Source organism: Salvia splendens, chromosome 16 (genome assembly GCF_004379255.2).
Source record: "Salvia splendens isolate huo1 chromosome 16, SspV2, whole genome shotgun sequence".
Taxonomy (NCBI): Eukaryota; Viridiplantae; Streptophyta; class Magnoliopsida; order Lamiales; family Lamiaceae; genus Salvia; species Salvia splendens.
Window position 1 is genome coordinate 13639397 of NC_056047.1, and position 19022 is coordinate 13658418.

At 35.9% G+C, this 19022-nt stretch overlaps 2 protein-coding genes across 4 annotated transcripts; both read left to right on the forward strand.

Annotated features, from left to right (window-relative positions):
• Nucleotides 1-8770: 8770 nt before the first annotated feature.
• LOC121772158 (probable methyltransferase PMT14) lies at nt 8771-12610 on the forward strand. Its single transcript, XM_042169155.1, has 7 exons — nt 8771-8917; nt 9369-10057; nt 10233-10443; nt 10823-11105; nt 11314-11700; nt 11820-11900; nt 12192-12610. Exons 2-7 carry the CDS (start codon nt 9407-9409, stop codon nt 12427-12429), a joined length of 1851 nt encoding a protein of 616 aa, XP_042025089.1. The 5' UTR covers nt 8771-8917; nt 9369-9406; the 3' UTR covers nt 12430-12610.
• Nucleotides 12611-13647: 1037 nt separating this feature from the next.
• LOC121772364 (zinc finger protein 830-like) lies at nt 13648-18162 on the forward strand. 3 transcript variants are annotated; one of them, XM_042169436.1, is made up of 8 exons: nt 13648-13784; nt 13998-14170; nt 14692-14791; nt 15739-15952; nt 16442-16736; nt 17424-17499; nt 17639-17685; nt 17775-18162. In XM_042169436.1, the coding sequence occupies exons 2-8, from the start codon at nt 14079-14081 to the stop codon at nt 17956-17958; spliced, it is 1008 nt and encodes a 335-aa protein (XP_042025370.1). In that variant the 5' UTR covers nt 13648-13784; nt 13998-14078; the 3' UTR covers nt 17959-18162. The 3 variants fall into 3 exon arrangements, with proteins under 3 accessions (XP_042025370.1, XP_042025369.1, XP_042025368.1); XM_042169435.1 differs by having other exon boundaries at nt 13650-13851; XM_042169434.1 differs by having other exon boundaries at nt 13650-14170.
• The last annotated feature ends 860 nt before the right edge of the window (nt 18163-19022 follow it).

Genomic DNA, 19022 nt, shown 5'->3' on the forward strand with positions numbered 1-19022 from the left:
CTAAATCTTTGGCTGAAATTATCATATTTCATGAATTTTTAATGTGAGAAGGGCAAAATAGAGAATCTCTATTGGAGTTAGTTATGGAATGGTCCATGATTTCCTCAGTTGAGGATTTCTGCAGTTTTTCATCAAGATTTGTTCAGATTTCGTTTAATTCTTTCTCCATCGACGAGAGCAAGCTCTACGATCTGTTCAGCCACGTTGCGCCCGTCACCTCCGTCAGGATTTGCAGAGATGTGACGCGCCGATCGTCGCTCGGATATGCCTACGTCAATTTCAATTCTCCGACCGGCGGTGATCGTAATTCATTCTATTTTTTCATTAGCAAGCATCTCCAATTCATTACTCCACATATTTTTTTTGTTGGAATATCATTGTATTAATAGTGATGATGGTGTGATTTGATTATTCAGATCCCCAATCTGAATGAACTGTGTGCGTACAATTTTCCAATTCGTATTTTCTTATGAATTATGATTCTCATTTAGCAGCTTATAAGTGATGATAGATACAATTCCTGAGTGAAATGTTTTATGTTTGATGGCTTAAAATTGTGATAATGTGCAGGTTCTAATGCAAAAGATGCTTTAAATTTCACTCATGTCAATGGAATGCCAATCCGGATCATGTTCTCTCACAGAGATCCTAGCCTCCAGAAAAGTGGATATGCTAATCTCTTCATCAAGAATCTGGATCAAGCAATCGACACAAAGGCGCTCTTCGAGACCTTCTCTGCCTTCGGAACTGTGCTCTCTTGCAAGATCACAGTCGATCACAACGAGAACTCGAGGAGCTATGGCTTCGTGTAGTTCGACAAGGAGGAAGCCGCGCAAAACGTACACATAATGCACATATTATATAGTATAATGCGTAGTTTAGTTTCTGTAATCCATTATTTGTTATATGTAATGAACATTTATACTGATGCGTTTAATTTAAGTTGTGTCGTGTTTCGATGTTTGGCGCACGTTTCTTGTTTTCCCTAAGGGTTTAACAAGCCTAGGGGTTAGGGTGTAGTATGTTCTAAGTCTAAAAAACGTTGTCCAAATACACGAGCTGCAGTAATTCGTCTGGGGTTGCACATAATGTATATTTTGTATAGTATAATGCGTAGTTTAGATTCTATAATGCATTCTTTGTGATATGTAATGAACATTTATCCTGACCCGTTTAATTTAAGTTGTGCCGTGTGTCGTTGTTTGGCGAACGTTTCTTGTTTTCCCTAAGGGTTTCATAAGCCTAGGGCCTAGGGTGTAGTATGTTCTAAGTCTAAAAAACGTTGTGCAAATACACGAGCTGCAGTAATTCGTTTGAGGTTGCACATAATGTATATTTTGTATAGTATAATGCATAGTTTAGGTTCTGTAATGCATTCTTTGTGATATGTAATGAAAATTTATCCTGACCTGTTTAATTTAAGTTGTGCCGTGTGTTGTTGTTTGGCGAACTTTTCTTGTTTTCCCTAAGGGTTTGATAAGCCTAGGGGCTAGGGTGTAGTATGTTCTAAGTCTAAAAAACGTTGTCCAAATACACGAGCGGCAGTAATTCGTCTGGGGTTGCACATAATGTATATTTTGTATAGTATAATGCGTAGTTTAGGTTCTGTAATGCATTCTTTGTGATATGTAATGAACATTTATCCTGACCCGTTTAATTTAAGTTGTGCCGTGTGTCGTTTTTTGGCGAACGTTTCTTGTTTTCCCTAAGGGTTTGACAAGCCTAGGGGGTAGGGTGTAGTAATTAGTATGTTCTAAGTCTAAAAAACGTTATCCAAATACACGAGCTGGAGTAATTCGGCTGGGTTTCCACATGCATAACGCGTAGGTATATTTTAAAACAGATATACATAATGTACATATTGTGTAGTATAATGCGTAGTTTAGTTTCTGTAATGCATTATTTGTGGTATGTAATGAACATTTATCCTTACCCGTTTAATTTAGGTTGTGCCGTGTTTCAATGTTTTACGCACGTTTCTTGTTTTCCCTAAGGGTTTAACAAGCCTAGGGGCTAGGGTGTAGTATGTTCTAAGTCTAAAAAACGTTGTCCAAATACACGAGCTGTAGTAATTTGTCTGGGGTTGCACATGCATAGCGCGTAGGCATTTTTTAAAACAGATATACATAATGTACATATTATGTAGTGTAATGCGTAGTTTTAGTTTCTGTAATGCATTATTTGTGATATGTAATGAACCTTTATCCTGACCCGTTTAATTTAAGTTGTGCTGTGTTTCGATGTTTGGCGCACGTTTCTTGTTTTCCCTAAGGGTTTAACAAGCCTAGGGGCTAGGGTCTAGTATGTACAACAGCAACCACGTGATGCATAAAACAGGATAAATAATGCATTCAAATAGTCAAATAATGTACAGAATCACCAAAGTAATGAACATACAAATATTCCATTCATTCTTAGACTCATGTACAACAGCAGTCTAATGATGCATAAAACAGGATAAATAATGGATAGAAATAGCTAAATAATGTACAAATATTGCATTCACTCTTTGACTCATGTACAAGTTCTGTAAGGCTTTCTTCTGCCGTGGAGTTAAACCCTTTATACAATTCAGAAACTCTTCCGGAGCTGTACTAGTCCCGGCCTCTGATAATCGCTCCCGGAATTTCTGGGCAATTCCTACTGGCAGTATATCATCGACCGCCTCGTTGATGTCCAATCTTAGCTTCTTTGATGTTGTACAACATACAGAATAATAACATACAATTAGTTACATAATGTACAGACTGAATAAAATAATGTGGACAGTTAAACTGCATTCACTTATACACCCTTGTACATAAGCATCAAAATAATGCCTAAAAACTGATACATAATGCATTTTAATAATCAAATAATGTTCAGAATAAATCAACAAATGTACCATGAATATTGCAATCACCCATTGTCACATGTCCAACTACAATCACATAACGCATAAACCATGATAAATAATGCACTAAAATAACTAAATAATGTACAGATCCGGTCAAATAATAAACATACAAATATTTCATTCACTCTTTGACACATGTATAACAACAGTCAATATAAAGAATACCAAATAGATATATATTGTACAGATAATTGCAACTAATGAACATCAAAATTACAATAAAAACTTTACCAATGTCCAACAACAGTCATAATGTATTCATATAGGTAAATACTGCAGTAATATATAGTTATTATACAAAGTTTACAACAATTAATGCACATACACATTATCCTTTTACTCTTTGAGTATATAAAACAAAAGTAAACATAATTCATGCATATAGGCAAATAATGCAATCAAATATGCACGTAATGCAGAGATTATATGATGTAATGAACAAACAAATATTCCATGTGTTGTTTGACATTATAAAACAGAAATGACCATAATGCATGCACATAGGCAAGTAATGTAGTCACATCGGCAAAGTAATGCACTAAAATAACTAAATAATGTACAGATCTGGTCAAGTAATGAACATACAAATATTCCATTCAATCTTTGACCCGTGTACAACCGCAGTCACATGATGCTTAAAACAGGATAAATAATGCATTCAAAAAGCCAAATAATGAACAGAATCACTCAAGTAATGAACATGTAAAAATATTTCATTCACTCTTTAATAATAAAAAACACCAGTTACATGATGCATTACACAGGATATTTTGATGCATATGAATACTGATATAATGTGCAGATACATTACAGTAATGAACTCACTAACATTGCATTATTTTATACAATAATGTCCACCAGTATACGGATAATGGATACAGAACCAAAATTCATGCACACGTTTCTGAAAATAATGTACAAACTCAACTAAAACATGTGGGATTGAAATCCAAATATATCAAGCACAAAATCAGAGCAAAAGTCCAGGTATTCGAAAAGCAAATAAAAACAGAATCTAACCCTCTTTCGCCGATTGTTGGGAATTTGACGGTCGTCATCTTTTAGACATTTTGTAATCTGCGCAGGACACCGAACAATCAAAACCCTATAAAATTTTGTCAACAAATGCGCGCGGTTGATGGTAATCGTTTGAATCGTGGTGTGGGTGATGTGTGATTGGCGAAAGTTGGGGAAAGGTTTCTTAAAAATCGTATAGTAAACCAGTAAAATAACAGTCTGCAAACCCTACCTCCTCTTAGACCGCAGCGAAATCTTGTTCAAAACAGGAAGGGTAATTGGAAATCAAAGCAAACACCGGTTGAGATTTCGAGAAAATGGCGAGATCTTGAATGGGGGCGGGGGCGGCTTGGGTTTTGAAAGTTTTTGGAAAGGGGGAAGACGAATCGGGAGAGAGAAACGGGAGAGAGATTGTGAGTAAATGCGATTGATGATGAATGTAGTGTTGAGTAGATGGAAACTAGTGGGTATATCCCGCTTAAATTTAGCAGAAGACATTTTCGTCAGTTTTGAGTACATAAAACGACTAATTCACCCCCATGATGCACGAAATTGTACAAATAATGAACAACGGGAACATATCTAAGCTTGTCATCAGGAACGTCCATCCTCTTGATCCAACGCTCCAAATTGAGAAGAAACTTAAATCTATGAGGCGAAAAAGAGATTAACACTACCATATAATATATATATATATATATATTATATATATATATATAGGGGAACGTTATTCTCTTATTCATCCCTTAGATCATTTATTCTTCTTAATATGAGCCGTTAGATCTCATTCATCAACCGTCCAGATGATCTGCATTATTACACTATAATGGTACATTATTAGTCGGTGTGCATTATTCAACTGAAAATCTGCATTATTACACTATAATGGTGCATTATTAGTCGGTGTGCATTATTCAACGGAAAATCTGCATTATTAAATGACACGTGGCACTAATCTAACCGTCGGATGACAAAATCGTGGGGCTGAGATCAAGAAGGAAAAAGGAGAAAATATGCAAAAAGGAAATGAATATATATATATGGTCTTGCTAGGTTGAGATTTTCGGGTCTAATTGAGAACTAAGATGTATTTTCAGCCACTCATTCAAAATTTTCACGCGGTATCAGCTACTGGGACTTAAGCACGCTTGTCGTTAGTGTGAGTGTGTGTATAATAAACTTCTAGATCGAGCTGTCAAGTCCAATGAATCCACTAAACACTAGGTCTAGGAACTCAAGGCGACGCGGAAGACTCTGTCGATGGACACACAAACTCTCGCGTTTCAAAGATCCCTCAACCCGTTATACTATAGACTAGTATAGAGAAGCACGGGGTCGATCCCACGAAGATGGACACGTAAGAAAGCATCTAGAGATTTTTTGTTAGAAAACGGCTGCTGCCACGCAAACTTGGGTTGAGATATAACTACTTCTAGACCTAAGCACGAAATTAACACTAGACCTAGTAAACTGTAAACAGCATGCAGACATAGAACATCCTTAGATCTATGTAATTTTAAACTTACTTCCTAGACCAAGCAAACAATTACCAGCTTTAGCTAAACAGAACGCAAATAGAAGTGGGGTCCGACTTCCAAAAATATCAAGTACGGAAGAAAAGCTGCAACTAACAAACTAAGAACCTAACTAACAATGACATGCTTAACTTCGACTGAATCAAACACGAAGATGAAGAAAACAGAGCACATACCGAGATTCGAACAAAATGTAAAAATTCAGAAGTCGGAAACTTGCAAACAACCGGAAATAAAACAGATCTACGTATACTAGGCGAAATGAAATGAAAACACGAAAGCTAGGCATAAATCTCAATCACTCTTCAGATCCAATGTCGGAAACTCAATCCACTCCGGATCCAAGCAAACCAAACCCAACAACAACCAAAATCAACTCCATAGTTCCCGATTCACCCAGATCTACTTCGATCAACACCAGATTCCAACGATTCCACCCAAACTCAGCAACCAACACGAAACTCAAACATCCAACTCAGTAATCACAACAAACTCAAAATAATGAACATCCATAACCAAAACTCAACAGCAGCTCAAATACGGAAAATAGAAATTGCATAAACTACAGAAATTTAACCGAAAACAGAGCCGAGCTTCGAACGGCGAAGCTCGGTGAAATCCTTAGCAGTCACTAAAATAAAAAAAAAATTGTTTCTTCGCCCTCTGCAAGGACGGTATTACACCACAAATGTCGAGAATTTAAAAGCAACAGTGACGGCAAACGCAACCCCCTTCGAAACTCCGAAAATCCCCTAAGTATGCAGAAGTGTGTGAGCTAAGAACCAGAGGCCTAAGTGCCAAAAGTCCCCGAGCATTGCATGCTCTCTTCCTTATATAGATACGGTAGGATCTTCTAGAAACCTTCGCAGAAATCTCCATTCTGCCCTTCAGTTTCACGATCCCTCCGTCTAGTCATTTTCCTTCGAATTTGCTCACTTATTCGCCGTATTTGCATGGTCCTTGTAATTCATCTTCTTTGTTCCTCGACCTGGCGAATTCTTATGCACACCTGGCTTAAAACATGTGTTAGACCCTATAATTGTATTAATTCAACCCCTAGACCTATGCATGAAATTAGCCTTATCAGGGACATTATGTCAACTAGGGGGCATAATTGTCATTTCCATGCGATGGCAACTACAAAGACATTATGTCAACTACAATGTCAACAACAAACGTTAAAATGTCAATAGCTTTCATATCAAATGTCGACAACTTATATAAAAATGTCAACAACTTGTCAATAGCTTGTATATCAAAATGTCAACAACTTGTATATCAAATGTCAACAGCTTGTATATAGTGTCAACAACTCAAAAAAATTCTTTTAATTAAAAAATAACAACTATTTTATCTTAATTTTTTATTTGATACAAGTTCTGGCATCATGATCATACAACACATGTCTCATGTCAATAGCCTACATATCAAATGTTAATAATTATAACAAAATGTCAACAACTTATCTTCACCGACGACGACTTCCATTGGAGTGCAATCAACGATTTCTCGATCAACAAATCGAATGAAATTGAGCTGAATCAGCAGATGCTGACGATTAATACGGAGCAGGAAATGGAATTTCTAGAGAGAGAAACAATAAACTAATGATTTCTCCTACAAAATGAACCTTCACTCATAGGCAAACGCAACGAGATTTCTCGAAATCCGAACAATTGCATAAAAAATTCAATTTAGCCAAACAAAAATTAATAAACAAAGAAGAAGGAATTTGCAGAAAGATCAAAGCGACTACAACTAGTATATCCAAATGAATAAATAAGCTAGGAAATTTATGCAGAAACAAAACCTCTCTTTATTGTAGAAGTATTCAATTGAAAACATATGATACGTTCAAAAATAAAAATAAGTGAGACATATCTGAAATTGAGAACAGTTGTTGCTGGTGAAATTGCTGGTGAAATTGAGATATGGTTAGATGGATTTAGTTGCTTCTAAATCATGAAGATCATCAACTCCACATTATCATCATGGTAATTGACCGAATTAAATGATTAATTAAACTCCTAATTCATCGAATTTGAGATTCAATTTACCGCAGGAGGTGTTCCTCGCCGGATCAGAGACGACGAGAAGCACGATCGAGTGGGCGATGGTGGAGCTCCTCCGCCACCCAACGGCGATGGCGGCGGCAAAGGAAGAGCTCCGCCGCGTCGTAGGAGAAGGCAACAGATGCGAGGAAGTGCAGATCAACGATCTGCCGTACCTGCAGGCGGTGGTGAAGGAGACGATGCGGCGGAGAAGGAGTCAGCCTCGGTTTCGTCGTCGGAAGAATCTGGATTGGAAGATTGGGGATCTGAATCGTCTCCTCCCTGCAATTAACATTTTGCCTTTTCATAATGAATTAGTCTAAAAATATTTTTTTATGTGGCAAATTCTAGATCACTCATTTAATAAAAATGAGTGGCTGATAATGCATATCAATTCTTAATTATGCTTAAAAAAATCTCAATTGATCACGACCATATATATATATATATATATTATTTTGTTTTAATTGATGCTTGCATTATAGACGATTTTAAGTAGGGTTGAGCAATCCCATCACCAAAAATCTGTATCAATCGTCAACAATCTTATGCCAGCTTTGCTTTCAACCGTATGATAGATTTGCTTGTGTCTCGACTCGATCTTAATTAAACTTTGATGAGAAATAAGCTCAAACATATCCATCTTTCAATTAATTATTTATTCATCTTTAAGATATCCAATATTCGATTATTAATTAAAATATTATTATTTTAGTTTAACTAACTTATTTTACCAAAAAATTGTCTAGTTCAAGATATATACATTTATTGTACAGGAATTAAATTTCAATTTGCTAGAGTTTACATGTAACAAAACTTAGTCTTAAACACTCAAGTGAATACTGCAATAACAAATCTAGCATCTTTATACTATGAATAGTATATTGAATTTGCAGTAATGTTTACCTAAAATCCTCAGCCAAAAAGAATACTAGTAGATCCTTTTGTAATAGTAACATGGGAATCAATACATAGATATGGTCTGCAGCAATTTGACATGTGATCAAACGAAAATCACTGTGTAATTCTATTGATCTGTTAGTGTAATTAATCACACACACACGTACATTATCATAAAATCCATCCTTAATTTACTGCATATGTATTTCATTATTAAATTTTTTGTAAAAGAATCCACCCTTAACAATTGGAGCGTCGGTGAGTTTAAAACAAATTTAAAAAAATTCAAATATTGAAATACAATTATGAATGGTGCAGACAGCCGAGTGTGCCCCACAGACCGCCAATTCGTTGCTCTACTTAACAAGGTAGTGTCCCTACCAACCTCTCTGTAATCGCACTTCTTCTTTCCTTCTGCGTGTGAGTGAGTGTGTTTTTATGCTAAAAATATCTTTCTCAGCTTCAGTTTACAGACATACACAGAGAGGGAAAGAGGGGGACCTCTTGCTTGTTTTCAGGTACTTGCAATTTTGAGCTTAAGCAGATTCTTGAAAGAAGCTTCCTTTAAATTCACTTTCTTGCTTTAATTCATGATTCCCATTTGATTTTCCGATCTGATTGGGATTTGCTTGGGCCTTTTTTGAGCTAGGCTTGTTCTAGTTTAGCTTTTGCAGTAACAGTGATTTTTTAGTTACTTATTCTTGTCCAAGATAGCATTTTTCGAACTCAGATCTAATCTAATCATTATTTTACATGCTTGGATTGTTGTGTATTCTGTATTGGAGCTGCCACTCTAGATGGTTTTGAGGTTTTGGCAGTTTACCAGTAATTCTTGAAGTCGAATTAAAGCTGGATCATTATCCAAAAGCTTATCTATTTTGTTTAAATCCTTGTAGTTGATTCAATTCACTGAGTTACTAAGTTGATCTGTTGCATAATGTTTACTCATAGACATTTGATACATGGTAGGGACTAGGTAGTTTCTTGATGCTGTCCTGAGCAAAAACATGGCAACAACACCAAAGGTTCATTCTTCGGGAAATAAAGGGAGGAGTCGGTTTTCCATATTTGTTGTCATCGCTCTCTGTTGCTTCTTTTACTTGTTGGGAGTGTGGCAGAAGAGTGGCTTTGGTAAAGGCGATGGTTACGCTATGGAGATGAATAAGCAGCAGGTGAACTGCAATGTCTCCCCGTCTCTGGACTTCGAGAGCCACCATAAGTATGTGGCTCCTATCGAATCATCCGAGCCCAAGGCCAAAGTGTTTGAGCCATGTGATGCTAAGTTCACTGACTACACTCCTTGCCAAGAGCAAGACCGGGCCATGAAATTCCCTAGGGAGAACATGATTTATCGAGAAAGGCATTGCCCGCCGAAGGAGGAGAAATTGCGCTGCTTGATCCCGGCGCCCAATGGCTACACGACCCCTTTCCCTTGGCCAAAGAGCCGTGACTATGTTTATTACTCTAATGTTCCTTTTAAGAGCTTGACGGTTGAGAAGGCTAACCAGAACTGGGTTGAGTATCAGGGTAATGTATTCAAATTTCCAGGAGGTGGGACGATGTTTCCTCAAGGGGCGGATGCATATATAGATGAGCTTGCACGAGTCATTCCAATAGCTGATGGCACAGTCAGAACTGCTCTGGACACCGGTTGCGGAGTATGCTCTATTTTACCCCTTTGTTTTACTCTTATGCCATGTTTTATTAACTCATAATCTTAGTCCTTATTGTCGGAGTAGGTGCTTTACTCGCTATGATGCCTATATTTCTAAGCCTTGATAAGGTTTTCATGGTTTACAATCAGTTCATTGATATCAGTTTTGTTTCAATTAGGTTGCTAGCTGGGGTGCTTATATGCTGAAGAGAAATGTGCTGCCAATGTCGTTTGCACCAAGGGACAACCACGAGGCCCAGGTTCAGTTTGCATTGGAGCGAGGCGTGCCAGCAATTATCGGGGTGCTTGGATCCATAAAGCTTCCTTACCCGCCCCGATCGTTTGATATGGCACAATGTTCGAGATGCTTAATACAATGGGCTTCCAATGGTATGCCTCAAACCAGGTGTTCTTAAGTATCTTAGTTCTATGATATTATGTGAATTAGGAAATATATTTTTGAATATTTGGCATTTAAGCAAAAGTATTTCACATGATCAAGCATACATTTGGGAAAATGGAGGCTGGAAAATGTCTTTTAGTAGTTATAAGTTACATTCTTCTCAACATGCATCTTTTAACACTTTTACTTAACAATTCCAAAGTGTTTTAAGTATGATTTCTATAACTTGCTGCTAAGAAATTTTCACAGACTGTAAGCTTTCACAAAGATATTTTAAAATGTTGCTATAAATTGATTGTGGCAAATAGGCTGTGGACGGATGCAGTAATTTATTTGGTCAAAGTTGATTTGTTTTTTGATATGCAGATGGCATGTACTTGAAGGAAGTTGATCGAGTTCTTAGACCTGGTGGATACTGGGTCTTGTCTGGTCCTCCGATCAATTGGAAAACATACTATAAGACGTGGAAAAGGACAAAAGAAGATTTGGAGGCCGAACAAACAAGCATAGAAGATTTGGCCAAAAGCCTTTGCTGGGAGAAGAAGTACGAGAAAGGAGATATTGCTATCTTTAGGAAGAAGATCAATGCCAAGTCTTGCAAAAGAAAATCGGCTATCTATTGTGAAGCCTCAGATGACGACAACTTGTGGTTAGTTAATCATATCATGAACTTTTTACCTCACCATTTGATGTTTGTTTGATTCTCCCTATTGTAGCTTTATAATGCCCCTGTCGCTTCATCTGTTGCATCCTTACACTGATAAGAATGTGTGATATGCTTCATTTTAATTGTGCTTTTAGATATGAGTGTTTACTTAACTACTTTCTTTTTCTACTTTTCCGTCACATATCTCAAGGTATAAGAAAATGGAGACGTGTGTAACTCCCTTCCCGGAGGTGGAGAGTCCTACTGAAGTAGCAGGAGGAGAGTTGAAGAAGTTTCCAGCTCGGCTTTATGACGTTCCACCTCGGGTACGCAATGGTGAGGTTCCGGGAGTCACACCTGAATCATACGAAGAGGACAGTAAGCTTTGGAAAAAGCACGTTGCAGCTTACAAAAGGAGTATTAGATTGCTCGGCACCACAAGATACAGAAACATTATGGATATGAATGCTGGCCTCGGAGGTTTTGCTGCGGCCTTGGAATCATCAAAGCTTTGGGTGATGAATGTTGTTCCGATAATTGCTGAAAAAACTCTAGGCGTCATCTATGAGAGAGGATTGATCGGCATGTATCATGACTGGTATGTCTGTCCACCTTTTTCTCGCTTATCAGCATTTCCCAATAAATGGACGATTTTTCCCTATTCGTAAGAATCCTTGAGTTTGAAGCTCATTATACGTTTCTTTCTTTGTATTTTAGGTGTGAAGGGTTCTCTACATATCCAAGGACGTATGACCTCATTCATGCCAGCGGCTTATTCAAATTATACGATAATAACAAGTAAGCAATTCAGTAATTTCATGAATCAAAGTGAAAGGGATAACATGTCCTTGAGCACGCTCACTCCTAAGTAGTCTTCACACGTATCATGTCGTACGTGAAATATAGGGCAGTTTATTGTTGATAAAATTTCGACCCCTCTTAAAGTGCGACACAAGTTTTGTGATCTTAGTCTTGATTGGATAAAATTGGTTGCTCACACTCATGAGTCACGGCTAGTTTCTCTTCACACTTGAACATCGCGCATGTGTGTGATATGCAGCATACTGAAAGCAGATGTGAACAATGTAGGTGTGAATATGAAGACATACTCCTAGAAATGGACCGGATTTTGAGGCCGGAAGGGATGGTGATCGTGCGGGATGAAGTGGACGTGATAAACAAGGTGATGAAGATCGCGGGAGGGATGAGATGGGATGTAAAAATGGTGGATCATGAAGATGGCCCTCTTGTTCCTCAGAAGATACTGATTGCAATGAAACAATATTGGGTGGCACCTGCTGCTGCCTCCAATTCTACTGATCAATGAGGTTATATTGCTTTCATCAGGAGAAAAAGAGACACATAAATTAAATCTTAGCAATTATTTACTCAATTTTATTTACTTAATTTAACACTATCAACTTGTTGGGAGCACCATATTTTGTATTCAGCAATTGTATCTATTTTTGTTTCAAGTTAATAGACAAATAAAAGAAGTTACTTGTTTACTGGTGCGATCATCTTTTCACGATTGAGAACTTTCAATTGTTTTTAAACTTGAAACACACCTATTTGATGCTATCTGATTAAAATTATTCTAAATATTAGGGTGTATTGGTTGGCTAAATTTGATATTTTCCAAAAAAATTAAAATTGGTTGCTCAACAATTGTACATTATGGCATGTAATTTTGAATTACAATCTTAATATACTTAGATTTCTTCGACGGCTTGCTTCCATTTTGAAATTATATCCATTCATCGCATCCGTCTTTCCACTACACGATCAATGGATAACATCAAATGAACAACAATATCTCTGACATCAGAACTATCAAATTTTAGAATGAAGACTATAAATGAAGATAAATCGTGGTCGTCTAATGTCATGTGGTAGTGTATTTATAAATGAAAAGCTGAATAAAAATATATACAACTATTTTTTAAATTTTAAATGGCTCGTGATGAAGTACCCCATTATACTTGGTACTATACTTCTCTTTGATAGTGATTGCGTCCCACCTTCGGTGGTACACCACCCACAGTGCCAATGTGAGCGGTGTGGTACTAGTAGGTGTTGTATTAATGATATTGTAATGAAGATTATTTACTTAATATTAAATAGTTTAATTATTTACTCAAAGATTTATAATTAATGGTGATCATTCGAATTTCGCATCAGATTTTTGTCAACTCTGATCCAATCCAAAAATCTAAAATCCATGAAAAAAGAAAATGATTCGATCCGAATGGTCCGAGAGTCCGAATAAAAAAATTCGAAATTCAAACTATAAAATTTGATCCGATATGAAAAATTTTAATAGCTTAAAAATGTATATAAAAATTCAAAAATTTGAAAATCTATTATCAAAATCCAAAAATCTAATAATCAAATATCATTAGAATCGATCAATACAGAAGTTTTATGTAGTAGTAGTATATTTTTAGATTCTTATAATTATAATACAAATATTTTTATTGCTATAATCAACCAAGTTTTAATTATTAGAGGCCCGATACTTAAATTGCCTGCATCTTTAAAATTAGGCAAGGCCTGTTTGCAACCAAAATCGTAAAACCCCCTTTCTTCATCAATTTCCGGCTGTCTTCTCATTCTTCGTCTTAATTTCTCCCGACGACTCCTCATAGAGGAGCGCGCCCTCTCGCATCTCGCCGCCGCCGAGTATGCTCTTATCACTCCGCATTTAATTATTTACAGAAAACCAAGTCTAGCATCTTAGCTCCAAAGGGTACAATTTTAATTTCAAATTGATCTTGGAATTGGTACTCTTTTTTGCTGTCACAAAAATGGCGGTATCAACCTATTGAGAAGAGCTAACATACAGAAAGGTGCAAAACTTTTGGATAGAAATTGTGATACGATTGTTCTTGGCAGGGAAACCAGAGACCTAGCGTGAAACTTTGCGCTAGTATTGTATTGTACTGAGTGTTTGGTGAAAGTAAAGAATTATTAGGAATGGATGCAAAAGCGAAGCAGAAAGCATCGTTTCGAGCGAAGTTGAGCGCGCAAAAAAAGGAAAAGCAACGGATTGATTCTCCGCTTGTAAGGTATTGCGTATGCTTTATTTGAATGCGGGTTTGGTTGTGTAATTTTAATGCGTGGATTATTTGTTGATAAATCAAGTACTTTTGTCATCAAGCCCTGGATTATTTTTCACTTCTTCAAAATTGCAACTGTGTTGATTGTGTATTACTTAAGAATATGAAGAACTTTAGACACTTAATAGATTCAGTGGTACTTATATTTACAGGGTTTGTCCAATTGCATTTTGATCTCGAGCATGGAGATTAGGTGATATTGTGAAATCTATGATTTTTTTATTTTAGTGATGCAGAGTTACGTCGTACTAACTTATTTTGTTGAGAGAAAGTTGAAAATATTTGGTGAGCTTGCATTCTAGTCCTTTGGTTCTGTTTGCAGAGTAAAGACATTGTGGATTTTCCATAGTTTTTAGGAATATTTTGATTGAAACTGCTTTTAAGTGATAGTGAACTTTGGGTTACAAAATATATATACGTTTATTTTATTAATTTCCCTAAAATGACTTCCTTTGCCATTTGTAATGCAGGTATAATGAACATGATCAACCCATATGTAGAGTCTGTGATGTGGTCGTCAAATCTGAGCAGCTTTGGCCTGCACACCAAGCATCTCGCAAGCATCACGAGGTAAACTATTGTGATTGTGATATAGAGTTCTGATGAATTAATAATATAAAAAAATTTAGTTGAGCTGAAGTCTGAGTGTCATAAGAGAGGGGGCACCGTGCCGGGTCATTGTTTCAGTGAAGTTTGCATGTTACTGCTAACAATAACTATTGTGATATAAGCATGATGTGTGCTTCTAGCTTGACCCTGTAATATCATATGGCATCAACATGCATTTTGATGTTCTTAACTTCGTACCTACCATTTTATATATTGGCAAAGCAAGTTATGCTTCATGAAGTGAATTTCTGAATAATCTTTATGAGATATTGATCCTCAAAGCACCATTTCAAGGGTAAAAAGGTAGAAAGTGTGAACCTCCCGCTTTTCAAGTCTTATGTGGAACTCAGTATCTGGTTTGTGGATGTATAGGACTTAATATTGGAGCATTGAGATACTTTTATGGTTTAAAGGTTTTGTTGGTTAGTGTTTGATGTTTCTTGTGTAATACTAGGTCTTAAGTTGATTAAGGTTTGACTTGTCCACTGGAGGATGAGAAATTGAAGACAATTACATAGTTCTTTTTTGTTCTACATCTCTCGAGGAAGCTCGGTCCCTCTTTTATTTTCTCACCATGCAAGAGTAATGGTTGAAAATCTTCAATCCCATGTACTCACTTCATTATCCATTAGGATGTCAGCTTCTATGTGATTTGATTTTGTTCCAAACCTTCTTCTATACACATATTTCATACGGGATATAGAAATCAATATTTCATCTCTTACACAACTTTGCATTTGCATTTCGATTTAACATTGCCTGAGAACAATCAGCTTGCAATAATTTGGATATTTCTCTCTTACTTTTCATAGTTTCTGGGCCTTTAGAAGTAATGCTTCTTATTATTAAAATATACATACTAGTTACTTTCACTTGAATATTCCTTCATCGTTTCTCTGCTTGTTCAGGCTGTTGAAAAGTACAAAGCCAGTGGTGCTGCTGCAAAAAATCTGGCAAATAATGCTAAATCTGAGTCTGCTAAAGATTTACCAAAGCCTAAACCTGAGTCGTCCAGAGATTTGAATGCTAAACCTGAACCTTCTGTTGCCTTGCCTAAACAACGATCATCTACTCTGCCACCTGGGTTTTTTGATGATCATGATACAAAGAGACAGAAAATTGGTAAGTATCTATTTATGGAATTTTGATGATTTCTCTTTCAGCGTCAGACCATTAGTAAAGTAAGTGAATAGTATACTTGTATTTGGCATCTTCGTATTTTAATCTTTACATCTGTAACCAAGGGGAGGCTTAATATTTTACTTTGAATGGATACACAACCTTTTGTGTACAAGCTATTGACATTTTGACTGTTCTGGCTTCTGATCAAGACATCAAGTTGAGATCTACTTTTGTTGGCATTGAAAGCTATGGATAGCTGTTTTAATTTTTGATTGATGATGGGCTAGAAATCATTTTGTGTGCCACATATTATGCAAACCAATGAAGTAACATATGATTTATATGAGAAAGGATTCTTAATGCTAATAACTGATGCAGAACATGTTAAATTCTCAAAGGAGGATTGGACTCTTGTTGCTTTCTAGATTATGTTGATCAAACAATGTTTTCTGCCAATAAACTGTATGTAACTTTCTTCCTTGTTTTTAGAAAGGGAGCCCAGGAAGTTTGGAAACCCGGATTCAGTGGAGGATTCTGTGCCTGTAAAGAACCAACTTGCTGAGGCTTCTGTCTCAGGCAATGGGATCAACAGTTCATCGACTGCTATAACTGAGGACGTGGGACAACTGGGGCTTCAGGCTGCCAATGATTTTAGGCAGGTGTCAAAACCAGCCACTGGATTAGAATCTAAGCAAGCCAAAGGAGCACTCCCTGCAGGATTTTTTGATGACAAAGATGCTGAATTACGTGCACGGGGAATCACACCTGTCAAGCCTGATGTTAAGTGAGTCCTGTTATGGTTTTTTTTAGTTTCTGGTTATTATTAATGATTCATGGTATGGTGGTCTTTTAGAATATACTTTACTTGAGTAATTGAATCCTGCATTAAAATGAGGTTTGACCATTGGGAATCGCAAAATTTGATTTAATTCAAAAGGTTGTTCATATAGCAGTGGTGCATTATTGCCTTAAGTGTATTAAACTAAGATATCGTCATGATTTTTTTGATAAAGCCTCGCATTTCTTTGCTTACTTAATTCTTGGGATACTAACCAAAAATTGCGTTGTTTAGCGCTCTTCATCTTAGTACACTTAAATAATTCTTTATGGGATTTTGTTTGTCATTTTCCATTTCTTGTATTTTGGTGACTGAAGTTACTATATGATGCATTCTTTGAACATTTTTCACTTGTTGTCCCTCCTATATGAACCATTTGACAGGTCTTATTGCATTTGTCAGAGTAAACTGAATGATGGCTTTTTCTTGGGTGATTTACGTGAGAATTCTGCTGAAATTAGTGCCAGAAATTTCTTGATCGACACGTGTAACTTATGCTGAATGTAACTACCTGTACTGGTTTTCATTAATTGAGTTTGTTGAAGAGCACCATTTTGCTCTTGCATCTCCATTAACTATATGTCTTTCACGATTCAGTTTAACTAACATATAGTTAATCACCAAAATGGCCAGGGATGAATATAAGGAGTTCGAGAGATTGATTAAAGATGATTTACAGGAGATAGATAATCGTTTGGAGGAAGAAGAGGTAAGCCTCCACCCTCTCGCCCTCCAGTAAACTAAATGCATAATCTTGAAGTCAAATTCATAGACTGAAACGACCCTATCATATGTTATGTGCATTGATGAGTTGTGCCATTGACATATTATTGTTGCTGCTGTTACAGTTTGATGCAGCTGAAAATATTGAAGAGGAGGAGATGGTTGAGCAAAGGTAAATTATTTACTCTATTTTATTAGGATACAAGTCTATTGAGCCTGCCCTGTAGCTCTAACAATGTTAGCTATCTTCTTGATTCATAGGAACTACGTAGATAGGGTTGAGATGTTAAGAAGGAAGAAGCTCGAGATTAGTGCTTCCAGATCTGCTATTACTCCTAAGAGTAAGGAAGTCACACACAAGGATTCCAGCCATGACGACTTGTCCAGTGATGATGATGAGGATGAAGGGAACTTTAAAGTCGATTGGAGAGCTAAGCATTTTTAGGCACACTTCTTCTCCGTTGCAGGTGATCATCTCCATGAGCATTCATGTATCTTCGTAGCTAAAAGCCTAAAACTGCCTTTCCTCTTTAAGAATGAAAAATCGCTTCAGTTATTAGGGAATCGTAAGCTTGTCAGCATATCTTGTAGTAACAAATTTGATACATGGAAACAGTATCACGATTTTATGATACGTTTTTAGATGAAATTGCTTTTTTGGGGGCTCTATTGGTGTAGATGGAAATGCTGAGAAATGGAATAGTTTATCTTGATTATGCTTTTGCTAAAATTCACAGCATAACTAAAACATCGTTAGTTAGAAATTTTTTTTTTTTTTTTTTTTTTTTTTTTAACATCGTTAGTTAGAATTGTGGTTAGCCCCGTTTAAAAAAGAGTCAACCGCACAAATGGTACCTGATCTTTCACTTTCGCACATTAAATGGTACCTGATCTTTATTTTATAGTATCATTTTTGGTACATATTAATCACATTTTTGGTTCCTGATGCAATTATCACCACAAAATATCCTCTATATAAATACATTTTCCCATTTGTGTCATTAAGGATATTTTGGGCACACACAAAATTAGTACCAAAAATGATGTTATAATATCTTCTCTCATTCTCTTCACTCTTTATACTATTATTATTAATTGATATTAATATTATTATTGTGATGTTATAAATAAATAATTTATTTATTTTTTTCAGATCATTCAAATATACTTAAATAAAATTATAGTCATAATTATATTTAATTATTATTATTATTATTATTATTATATTATTGTTACAATACTAAAAATTAATTAATAAATAATTATAGTATAATTATTAAAATATTAAATAATATAATATTATATAATAAAAACTATTACTATTATTATTATTATATTAAATTAATTACTAATCAATATAGCCTTAATAAAAATTTAAAATTGTGTTAGCTAGGTGTTTCAACCCTCAAATGAGTAAAAAATAATTTAATTAAAAATATTCAATTAATTTAATTAGTTTAAATAATTAATTTAATTAGGTATTTTGTGATTGTTTTATATTGTGAATGC

What these genes read in the sequence shown, in the direction of transcription:
- LOC121772158 (XM_042169155.1), top strand. Translation starts at nt 9,407, where the DNA reads ATGGCAACAACACCAAAGGTTCATTCTTCGGGAAATAAAGGGAGGAGT. An exon ending in CTCTGGACACCGGTTGCGGA is followed by an intron (nt 10,058 to 10,232) that starts GTATGCTCTATT and finishes TGTTTCAATTAG; the next exon opens with GTTGCTAGCTGGGGTGCTTA. An exon ending in TCAGATGACGACAACTTGTG is followed by an intron (nt 11,106 to 11,313) that starts GTTAGTTAATCA and finishes ACATATCTCAAG; the next exon opens with GTATAAGAAAATGGAGACGT.
- LOC121772364 (XM_042169436.1), top strand. Translation starts at nt 14,079, where the DNA reads ATGGATGCAAAAGCGAAGCAGAAAGCATCGTTTCGAGCGAAGTTGAGC. An exon ending in ATTGATTCTCCGCTTGTAAG is followed by an intron (nt 14,171 to 14,691) that starts GTATTGCGTATG and finishes TTTGTAATGCAG; the next exon opens with GTATAATGAACATGATCAAC. An exon ending in TACAAAGAGACAGAAAATTG is followed by an intron (nt 15,953 to 16,441) that starts GTAAGTATCTAT and finishes CCTTGTTTTTAG; the next exon opens with AAAGGGAGCCCAGGAAGTTT.